Here is a 12,137-nt window from a genome sequence, read left to right as displayed (position 1 = left end):
CAAACGGCATCACAATCGCCACACGCTCTGAAGTGATTCAGGAAAAAACACATGTGTGCAGAGAGTGAGAAAGAGGGAGAAAACTGGCAGTTGTGGTCAAGGCTAGTACTGAGGGAATCTGGCTGTGGTGGTTCCTATGTTCCGCATTTCAAAATGCTCTTTTGCATACCTTACCCCTCCCTTAGGAGTTGCCATTCTCACAATAAAATAGTACAAACCAAATAAGAGTATCAAAGACCTAAAATTTCATAACTATTTCTTATTATAACAGAATTTAGCATCTTCCTTTCTCCCTTCCCAACCTGAGCAACAACTAAACAATTCAATTTGACTTTCTCAGCAATTCAGAATTATGTTTACCTGGAAAGAATCCATGCAGACCGGACTGGAAGCCAGTTCCTCATCCACAGCATGCAACTTCTCCATGAAAGTACTATCCCTGGTCTGTTTGGGTTTTGGCGGGGGCGGGGGCCCCATGGGCACTACCTCAGCACTGATGTGCCTGATGGCAGGCGTGGTGACTTTCTCAGCCTGATTAAAAGATGCAAGCACATAAAAAAAATAAACAGGAAGGGAGTGAAAAAGAGAGGGGGAAAAAGTGGGGAGAGAGAGGCACATGAAAACAAAGACTGTCAAATATGTTAATCTAATTAGGAATTGTGCTATTTCCAATGAAGCCAACAGGATGCTACTTAGGTTACCAAAAAGTGGGGAATCTAATAAAAATGGCTTTAGGACAACATCAGAAAAGAGGTATGAAAAAGACAAAAGAAAAAGAAACTCTGCTAATCACTCATATTTGGTCCCTTAATGAGAACTCAGAAAAGCTCTCTCCCTATCACTGAGCTCAGTTTTCTCTTAAATGTTCAATGACTTAAGAGACTTTGAAATCTGAACAGTTATAAGCAGTCAAAAACACTAGGAAGATAGTGGCATGCTTACTGATCTTGATTCATGTTTGGCAAAGGGTAATAGCTCATAATCACCATGGAGAAATAATCTATTTATACAGTTATAACTTATCTCTTTTGTATGATGCAGATTCACCTCTGATAATATGACACTCTCTTCATCTGTTTCAGTCATCTCAGAAGACTGTCTCAATCTGGATTTCTTTGCTCCACGTGGAGATGAAGCAGTACTTTCAACATCGCTTTCCAATAAACTCTACAAAAGAAACCCAGTTCACTTTTGTATTTATGCCTCTACCTTATTCCACTGAGTCTCAAGTACCTCGAGAGAATGAAATCACAAAATATCAATCACTCAATTAGTCAGAATAAAGGAAAACAGAATGTAAATAGAAGCTTAATATTCTGAAGGTGTCACATCACTGTGCTCATCAGCAATGCAACTTTGTAAAATTATAAGGCATTCATTTAAAATCCTTTTACAGACAATTCAAAGAACACATTAAAAATATAATATTACACAAAAATGAGTATTAACCATAGCTGCAAGCAATAGTATCTCAAAGGATTAATGTTGCACACACAAAAAAGTCAGATACAAAAGAATACATACACTATGGGTCCATTTATATAAGGTTCAGAGACAGTAAAAAATTGAACTATAGTGTGTAGAACTGCACATTTAGGTGATAATAACTATAAAGAAAAAACAGAAAGTAATTATCAAAAAATCAGGATAATAGCTATTTTTAGGGGAACAGAAATGATTATAATTAGGAAGGGCAAATAAGGGGTATCCTGGCAATGTTTAATGACTCAAGAAATTTCATGAGAAATACCTTCATAATTACGGTGTATATTTTTATTTTTCTTCTATGTATAGTTCTGTATGTTATATATGTGTTATATTTCATAATACAAGACGTGAAAAATTAAGAGTGTGAAGAGAAAACACTTCACAGTCTTGGGTTTGTGCAAACAATGAGTATAATAAAAAACAGGTAGCCCTGGCTGGTGTAGCTCAGTGGATTGAGCGCGGGCCTGGGAACCAAGCAACCACGGTTCGATTCCCAGTCAGAGCACATGCCTGGGTTGCAGGCCAGTTCTCTCCCTCTCTCCTTCCTTTCCCCTCTAGAGATAAATAAATAAAATCTTAAAAAAAAAAAAAAAAAGAGGACTTTAAAAAAAAAAAAAAAAACAGGTGATGCCCTGGTTATTGTGGCTCAATGGACTGAGCGCTGGCCTGCAAACTGAAAGGTTGATGGATCGATTCCTGGTCAGAGCACATGCCTGGGTTTCAGGCCAGGTCCTCAGCTGGGGGCTGGCAAGAGGCAACTGACGGATGTTTCTCTCTTTCTCCCTCTCTTTCCCTCTGTCTAAAAATAAATAAATAAGTAAAATCTTTAAAAAAAAAGAACAGGTGATCTTAGTAAGGAAGCAAGATACATTCTGCCTTATTGAGCCAATTTTTCCTGTATTATCAACTAACACTCACGAGTGTCACCACTGACCTCTTCTGCAGTCTCATCTTCTTCTTCATCATCTGGCTGGTACTCTTCATCTGAGGAGTCATCTTCTTCAAGGTTAATATCCACAAACTGAGGCGGCTTCATAAATACAATGCAGAGAGAAATGGAGTAAATAGGAGACATAAATCGAATGTATGTGGAAAATAATGGGGAAAAGGCAGAGCAGGAAAAAAAAAATCTGAAGAGCACAGTGAGCTAAAACAGGTAGCAACAAGCAGGATTTAAAGACATGCCTAGCAAGAAAGTCAAACCTAGGAGTAACAGAATAAAAAAACTAAAGCTGGAATTTTAAAACCTTAAATCAAAAGGCCCCATAATGTTAACAAATACAAAGTACTTAGGTTTCAAAACTGATTAATTCTTTCTGGAAAAGAATAAGAATTACCTCTTCCAAGTTTACCTTAATTTCACTGGCCTTCTTAATTGGTGAAATATTCCATGTTGGAATTACCTACCAACAAAGAATATAAATTATTAAGTTCTCTTATCTGAAATAAACTGTTTTTGTTTTTTACTTCCTCTTTACCATCCCAAAGAGCCATACCTACCATGGAGCTGCATTAAGCTAGAGTACTGATTATCCCTCAGAGTATACTCTCAACTACTGTATTTATCAGAACTTGACAAAACAAAAGGAGAGAAGACTTTACTTCCATCATTAGCATTTTTGCCTTAAACCTAGTAAGGTTCTGTATCTGTCTTGCCTACTTTATACCACAGCTTAGGTTCACATGGAATAATGAATGTGAAAATTACTATAAACTACAATATTATAGGTGATAGTAGCCTTTTGACATCAGTATTTTTTATACTCAATTACATAAATCTACCCTAATTGTTTCTCCAAAAAGCCAGCCATAAATAGTTATTATGAAAGGATTTAGGGGTAAAGTGTCAAGTTGTCCACAACTTACTTTCAAATAATACAGGAAAAAATAGATAGATATATAGAGAGTCATAAAGCAAATATGATAAAATTTACAATTGTTAAATGTAGATGGAATACAGATTCACTACAATTATTTTAACTTTTTGCATGTGTTTTTAAACAGCAGAGTTAGGGGGGAAAGTCTTTTAAAGAATTTTCTAACACTCCTACATAATACTGACAAAGTACCACTGGAGCGTATAACTTCTTGACCATTAATTATGACCCAATCAAAATCACCTTATGAACAAAACCCAACAGGCCACTAGGTTCTGTCTCTACAAGGAACCTCAGGTTTTTCACATCTCCTTAGCCCCATGTTCTGGTCACTTATCTAGCTCTGTGTAGCTAGGACTGTATAATGTCCAGGGGATGATGTGATTCAGGTCCACACCCCTTCCCATGTTTGTTTCTGAATCAATCAGTTTCCCTATTGTCAAATCCATCAGGAAGGCAAGGCAGCATCTGGAAGTACATTGGAGTCAGTCTATTAAGCATTAAGAAACAAGAGGGCCCTGGCCAGGTGGCTCAATTGGTTGGAGCACCATCCCATATACCAAAAGCTCTTAAGGTCCAATTCCCAGTCAGGGCATATAGCTAGGTTATGGATCGGTTCAATTCCCAGGTTCGGAGAACATATGGGAAGCAACCAACTGATGTTTCTCTCTCACATCTTTGTTTTTCTCTCTCTCTCTCCCTAAAATCAATAAACATCCCCTAGGATGAGGATTAAAAAAAGTCAAAATCTAAAAAGAAACAATAGGGACTCTAATCCTGTTCTCCCACATACAGTAATAAACTATAGTCTTGGGTTGTACAACTTCTCTACACCTGTATTCATGGTTGATAAACATAATCCAGAGCCTGACTTGGATCTCTTTGGTCTTTTATTCCAAATCAAACATGGAATTAATGTTAAATATACTCTGTGTGTCAGGCAGACTTCATATACTTCTGTCTCAATGATGGCTGCTTTCATCATCGCTACCACATGTTCGTTTGTGTAATTTCCTGCAGAAAGATGACATTTCACTTTATGCAACCAAGGTTAGATGATTAAACCAAAAAACATGATGTGGCTGTCAAAACAAAACAAAACAAAAAACACAAACAAAACCCAGCCAGTGCAAACTCAGGTTGCATTAAGAGAAATATGGGGCCCTGGCCGAGTAGCCAGTTGGTTGGTGCATTGTCTAGATATGCCAAGACTGCATATTTGATCCTTGGTCAGGGCACATCTAAGAAACCAGTAATAAATATATAAATAAGTGGAACAGCAAATCAATGTTTCTCTCTCCTCCTCTCTTCTTCTCTTTATCTAAAATCAACAAATAAGCCCTGGTTGCTGTGACTCAGTGGACCAAATGCCAGCCTGTGAACTGAAAGGTCACCAGTTTGATTCCCAGTCAGGATACATGCCCGGGTTGTGGGCTAGGTCCCCACTTGGGAGTGTTCAAGAGGCAACTGAATCTCTTGCACATTGATGTTTTTCTTCCTCTCTTTCTCCCTCCCTTCTCCTCTCTAAGTAAATAAAATTAAATTAAAGCTGAAATAAATAAAATCAATTAATCAATTTTTTTTAAAGAGAGAAATATGGTATCTGGAACACTGAGGGGATAACCTAACCTTGATCTGTAGTAGTTAACTCACATCTGGAGCAGTAAATCCCACTACTGGCATATTGTTAAAGGATACAGACAAACTAGGCACATTAAGGGTGTCTGTAAAGGTATACAAAGAACAGTCACACAAGACTAATACAAAATTGGAGGATATTTAGTAAGAAAAGAATGTTACAAGAAGACATATTAGATTTCTTCAACTAGGGGAAAGGTCATGTGGAAGAGGAACATACATTTCTTGCACAGGGTTGCAAGGAACTGAACCAAAGAATGAGACAAAAATTGTAACAGCATTTTGGGTCACCTTCCTTACTATCAGAGATAGAATGGACTCCCTCAGAATTATCCCCTGCATTGTCACAGAAGGTAAGCACAAATTGAACAAGTGGTTGTTGTTAATTGGGATATAACATGGTTCCAAGCATTGAAGACCTTGCTGTGCCAAAATACTTCAGAAGTCTTCAACTGGTTCTCATAATTTAGTGTGCAAAAGAACAAACTAGTATGGCCCTGGCTGGTGTGGCTTAGTAGATTGAGTGCCAGCCTGCAAACTGAGAGGCTGACACTTTGATTCCTGTTTAGGGTTCATGCCCGGGTTTCAGGCCAGGTCCCTGGTTGGGGGTGTGCTGGAGAATATGCTGATCAATGTTTCTCTCCCTCCCTTCCTCCCTCACTAAAAATAAATAAATAATAAAATCTTTAGCCCTGGCTGGTGTGGCTCTGTAGATTGAGTGACAACCTGCTAACCAAAGGGTCACCAGTTCAATTTCCAGTCAGGAAACATGCCTAGGTTGCAGGCCAGGTCCCCCAGCAGGGGACACATGAGATGTAACCACACATTGATGTTTCTCTCCCACTCTCTCCTTCCCTTCCCCTCTCTCTAAAAATAAATTTTAAAAAATATTTTTAAAAATACATAAATAATAAAATCTTTTAAAAAACCTTAAAAAAAAGAACTAGTATGTTTTCTTCTTCTTTTTTTTAAAACAAGATTTTATTTATTTATTTTTAGAGAGGGAAAGAAAGGGAGAGAATCATCAATGTGTGGTTGCCTCTCACACACCTCCAACCAGGGACCTGGCCCTAAACTGCATGTGCCCTGGGTTTGCCTCCACTGAGCCCAGCCAGGGCAGAACTAGTATGTTTTCAACAATAAATATTCCCAGGCCCTACCTATGGGTCCCCATTTCTAGGTCTAAGGTGAGCCCAAGAATGTTCATTTTTAATAAACATTCCTGGGAACCCACACTTGGGCAATCTTGATGCATGTGGTCCCTGGGATATACTTTAAAAACTCCTACTCTCAACACTGCCATGTGTAACATGAATAGAAAAACTGACCCCTCTCATTGCTTTCAACAATTCTAAATGATTCTCTATCTAGTGCTTCCAAAAAATCAGTATTTCCACATCAACTAAAATAAAAATAAAGTATGATAATGATTTTATATATTCTGTCTTTACTTATCTTTTATAAATCTTTAAGGAAGCAAATCCAGACCACTTTCAATTTTTCTCTACAAATAACCTGAAGTTACATCTTATTTACCAACCTAAATAAACAATAAAGAAAAAACAGAACACTCACCACTCCTTTTTCTACCACTTCCTTAAGTTTAGAGCGTGTCATTTTGGGCTCCTAAAGAGGGGAAAATGAGAAGAAAAGAGACAATAAATATCATCATGTGATTTTTGGGTTTTGAGATGCTAACTTTACCCCCAACTGTCAAACTATTTACAGTGGCCTCCTACACATAGCCAGTTGACAGGTGGCTCTGATCTATGATACTAAAAAATTGATAAACTACTCACAAACATTGGCATATCTTCTGTCTCAGTGATGGCTGCTTTCATCATTGCTACCACATGTTCATTTGTGATTACTTCCTGGAGAAAGATGAAATTTCACATCATGCAACAAAGATGTGCCATCTAAATAATATTCATCTCTCTGTGATTCTGCTAGATATATGTAAAGACCAATAACTAGGTATTTCATTGGCTTCAGACTGGAGTAACGCAAGGCAATGGAAAGTGAAGAAGCAAGTTTTGGACAAAAACACCCAGCTTCAAGCGATGTAGCAGTAAATAGACTAATCTTATTAGCTGCTACAGGGAATAGGAATGGCTGTCATTAAGAGAGATTCTGAGGTTACTACATGCTTAAGAGAAACAGTAATAAGCAACAAAGGCTTTATAAATAATTGTGTTACTACATATCAAATAACAGTATTTGCACATGTGCAAAGTACTGTTAACTGGACATCTTTTGGAGCATATTAACCCACAAAGGAGTAAATCCAATGTGAACATTTTCATCTTTGAATCGCATACATAACACAATAAATAATCAAATCAGTGGGAAAAAAAGCAGAGAAACTGTTTATCTTCCCAGTTAAGCTCTTCTTTAATGTGTTTAGATTTCAAACTTGTGCTGAGTATAAAAAGAAAGTTATCTTGAAACATAAAATGTTTTGCTGTAGGTAACTCACAAAATTAATAATTTACAAATCACAAATCAAGAATTTTCTGAGTACTTTTATTGCTTTCCCCCCCAAATTCGGTTCCAATTACATAGCTAGATGTCCCAGGATTACTCACATGAAGGATGTTTCGCACATTAACGGCTGTCAGATTGTGCTGCTTAGCACCATCCTCTAAGGTTCGGTCAAGCACATCATCCAGTTTCAGGTCATAAGTCAAAGTCCCTTCTTCTTGACCCCTCCCATCTCGTTTCCTTTTGGTACCTTTTTTCTTTTTCTGCCTTTTCTCACTTTCTTCAATGTCCTGCTCTTCTGCAAATAAACCAAAAACTTCACCAGAATCTCCAGAATAATTGCTCCCAGAACCTAACCCCAAAAGGCAACATTGTAAAAGAAAAACATGCTGCCAGCTGCCTGGCTCTGGAAATCAGAGACTGTGATGTGGTAGTGGTGGCAATGGTGGAGGTGGTAGAACTGTCATAGTAGTAATAGCTAACTTTCACTGAATATTTATTTTATTCTAGACAATCTTCTACATACTTTATATATATTAATTCACTTAGTCCTCATAATGACCTTGTTAGATGGGGACTATTCTTTTTCCCACTGCACAGATGGAAAAAAAAACTGAGGCAAAGAGATAAGAAACTTTCCCAAGAGCTAGTAATGACACAACCATGTTTTGAAGCTAAGCGCTCTAGCTCTAGAATCACAGTGAGTACTCTGTATTGCCCAGGTAATACACTGAAAACACTGAGTTTGTGGCCCAGTTCTACAACTTAACAGGGTACCTTGACAATAGAATCTCTGTTTCTCTTGTAAAATACAGATTTGGCTGATCAGGAAAGCCATGTAAATTAAGTTAAATGATATATATCAAAGTACCATACACCCAATGAAACAGTATACAAATGTAATTTACTATAATTATTATACTACTCAGTAGAGAGAAAAGGAACAAAGCTTACATCATCTTAATTTTAAAAACTCTTATGAACTATACAAATAAAAAAAGGTACAAAATATCTCCATTCTTTGGAAAGGAGAATATAACCAGAGAAAAGGAAAAACTTCCTGATTAATACTATCTGGTAAGTCTTGAAATGATTATCATGAAACACCAAACTGAGGTTCTCATCTCTCTGATTCTTTTCATCAGTTACTGTCTGAAAACCAGGGATTAGAGAAGATTAATGTCAAGTTGGTTGTCATTGTTATGAAGATTTTATGACCTTCAAATGTTCCCTGGCAATATTTACTAAGTGAAAATTATTAGTAACTTCAAACGATTGCTTTTGCACTTGAATTTGATGTTTATAACTTTCAATACAATAATAATTTTTCTCAAGGAGATAATTAGACATGCAAAGATGGGGAAATAGATCATTAATAACCAAGTTATTAATTTCAACATTAGTTATTTTAGCAAAGACATGGCAAATATCTAAATGTCCAATATTAAAGGAATGGTTAACTGAACATTGATACATTCATACATTGGAATGAAACTGAGCCATTAAAAACTGTATTTTTAAGGAATGTGGGGAAGAACAAGTGAAAAATGTCTACAAAGAGTTTCTAATCACATGAAAATTTTTCTGATGACTTTTAAGAATAAAAAGGTAAAACCCTGGCTGGTGTAGCTCAGTGGACTAAGAGCGGGCCTGTGAAGCAAAGGATAGCGGTTCAATTCCCAGTCAGGGCACATGCCTGGGTTGCAGGCCAGTTCCCAGTGGGGGACACATGAGAGGCAACCATGTATTGATATTTCTCTCCCTCTCTCCTTCCCTTCCCCTCTTGCTGAAAATAAATAAATAAAATATTTTTTAAAAAAAGAATAAAAAAGTAGAATTCACACATCTTACATTCATGTAACCTCATCAGAAATAAACTGACCTGAGATGTATCCCAAAGAAGTGATAGATGTAAAAGAAATATAAACTACAAAAACATCAAAAAGTGACCAAGGTCTTTACTAGTGATCTTTTGAAAAAGCAGCAAAAGGGGAATTACACAACATTCTAAAAACCTCTGAATATAAATCTGTTCCCAAAGTCTCCTTTCTAATCTCACTTAGCCCTTTCTCCATAAACTCCAAAATCGTTCTCTCTCTTCACCGTTCTTGGATCTCCTCTCTCTGTTCCTCCCTTTCCTCACACATGCTTTCTCATCAGACCATCTAGTCAGTTCTTAGCTTCTGCTATCTATTTTTTGTTTTTTTAAATTCTCACCCACGAATATTTTTTATTACTGATTTTACAAAGAGAGGAAGAGAGAAAGAGAACATCAATGTAAGAGAGGGAGAGAGAAAGAGAACATCAATGTAAGAGAGAAATATCAAGCAGCTGCCTTCTGCACGTGCCCTGATGAGGGATCAAATCTACAACCTTTTTGGGGCACAGAACGACACAGCAAACAACTGAGCCACCCAGCCAGGGGCTGCCATCCACCTTTCCCTCATCTTTTTGGCCCTTTAACAGTGACCTGGCAATCACAAAACAAGAAAAAATGTGACAACTGAGGAAGGTTTTTTTGTTTGTTTTTATTTCTTACTAAGTAAAAAAACAGCTTTATTATTATTGTACTGCATGACACATTTTTTTTTTGAGGGGAAGGGAAGGAGATAGGGAGAGAAACAATGTATGGTTGCCTCTTGCGTGTCCCCCGTTGGAAACTGGCCTGCAACCTAGGCATGTGCCCTGACTGGGAATGTAACCGAGATACTCTGGTTCGCAGACCCGCGCTCAATCCACTGAGCTACACCAGCCAGGGCCATGACACATTTTTTCTAAATTCTATTTTATTGTTTACACTGCTATCTTGACTAGAAGTCGGGAAGTTTGGATTCAGCTTCATACCACTATCCTATCAGGTTTTTAGTAACATTGTTCATTGCTAAATGGACCCAGAGGAAAAAAAGTTTGGAAAAAAAAAAAAACAAGGACAATTTTAAACTATTAATACTATACTCAAAATAATAAAATTTATTCACTAAAAATTAACCCAAAGAAACTTTACAAAATTTATATCTACACAATGTGACCAAAATTCATATAAAGTCCAAAAAAGAAAACTTACGATAAAGGCAGCTAATGGGAAATACAGAATCTAAAGAACTTGAGACACGTGGTCATAAACTAAAGGGGGGGAATGGTGAGGGAGGGGGTGTGCAGGGTGGAGGGGAATGAAGGGGGGAAACAGAACAACTGTAATGGCATAATCAATAAAATGTATTTAAAAAAATAAATAAAGGCAGCTAAGATTTATACAACTTTATGTAGTTGATGAGGAATCAAATTGTCCTTTAAAACAGTGCCTCTCTGCCCTGGCTGTAGTGACTCAGTGGATTGAGCACCAGACTGCAAAGCAAAGGGCGCTGATTCGATTCCCGTCAGGGCATATGCCTGGGTTGTACATTAGGACCCCAGCAGGGGGGGTACATGAGGAAACCACACATTGATGTTTTCTCCCTCTCTCTCTCTAAAAATTAAGAAGAAAAATGGATTGAGCGCGGGCCTGCGAACCACACGATCACGGTTCGATTCCCAGTCAGGGCACATACCTGGGTTGCAGGCCGGTTCCCTGCAGGCCAGTTCCCAGCAGGGGACGCACAAAAGGCAACCATACATTGATGTTTCTCTCCCTCTCTCTTTCCCCCCCTTCCCCTCTAAAAATAAATAAATAATAAAATAAAATAAAAGAAGAAAAAAAAACAGTGCTTCTCAAACTATCTGTAGTAAACAACTAATTTTGCTTTTGACCAACCTATTGCAGATTCATAATCCTATAAGAATATAGCTATAATGTCAAATGCTATAACATTTCTAAACTTCTACTGAGTTACCATAAATTATTTTGTTTCAAACAGGAACAAACAGTTCTCAAACTATCACTAGTTCTCAGGCCATACTTTGGGTAGGAATGCTTTAAAATATGCAGTTTAGCCCTGGCCCACGTGGTGGCTCAGTTGGTTGGAGCACCATCCCCTAGACTGAAGGGTCAGGGGTTAGATTCCTGGTCAGGGCACATGGCCAAGTTACAGGTTAGATCCCCAGTCAGTACATACATGAGAAGGCAACTGATTGATGTTTCTCTGTCACACTGATATTTCTTTCTTTCTCCCTTCCTCTCTAAAAGCAATAAAAAAGTGTCCTCCAGCGAGGATTAAAAAAAAGTTATTTAAAAAAAAATGTAGTAGCCCTGGCTGATGTGGTTCAGTGGATTGAACGCGGGCTGAGAACCAAAGGGTCACTTGGGTCAATTCCTAGTCAGGGCACATTTCTGGGTTATGGGCCAGGTCCCCAGTAGGGGGGAGGCAACCACACATTGATACTTCTCTCTCTTTCCTGTCTAAAAATAAAATCTTTAAAAATAAAAAGGGGAGACTTCCGCCAAGATGGAGGTTTAAGGTGGATGTGCCTGCCTCCTCACACAACCAAGTTTAGGGACAACTAAATATTAGCATCAGAAAACACAACCAGAACACGGAAAACTGAACTTTTCGGAAGTCCGCTAACAACAAATTCTTCGGCCCGACCGGTAAGGGGCGAAACCGGCGTCGGGTGAGGAGTTACAAAGGAGTCGACCCGGGCGCGGAATCCAGACGCGCGAATCCAGTCGCACGGGTTCCAAACCCAGGATTGGACCTAGTGAGCAACCCAGCG

The 12,137-nt window shown here is 38.1% G+C and overlaps 1 protein-coding gene across 5 annotated transcripts in view; it reads right to left on the bottom strand.

Annotated features, from left to right (window-relative positions):
• GON4L (gon-4 like) overlaps positions 1-12,137 on the bottom strand; it is an 84,404-nt gene that overhangs the window by 52,628 nt on the left and 19,639 nt on the right. For all 5 annotated transcript variants that reach the window (XM_037132531.2, XM_037132529.2, XM_053666206.1 and 2 more), the window contains 7 exons: positions 7,592-7,785; positions 6,803-6,877; positions 6,579-6,629; positions 2,841-2,891; positions 2,423-2,518; positions 1,048-1,167; positions 361-531 (listed from right to left, as the gene is read on the bottom strand). In XM_037132531.2, the coding sequence (XP_036988426.2) occupies positions 361-531; positions 1,048-1,167; positions 2,423-2,518; positions 2,841-2,891; positions 6,579-6,629; positions 6,803-6,877; positions 7,592-7,785 (758 nt within the window). The remainder of the gene's footprint in view (positions 1-360; positions 532-1,047; positions 1,168-2,422; positions 2,519-2,840; positions 2,892-6,578; positions 6,630-6,802; positions 6,878-7,591; positions 7,786-12,137) is intronic.

This window comes from Artibeus jamaicensis, unplaced genomic scaffold (genome assembly GCF_021234435.1).
Source record: "Artibeus jamaicensis isolate MK-2021 breed Jamaican fruit bat unplaced genomic scaffold, CSHL_Jam_final contig_447, whole genome shotgun sequence".
In the NCBI taxonomy this organism is placed as follows: Eukaryota; Metazoa; Chordata; class Mammalia; order Chiroptera; family Phyllostomidae; genus Artibeus; species Artibeus jamaicensis.
Note: the sequence above shows the minus strand (reverse complement) of the source record. Positions and strands in the feature narration are given on the sequence as shown.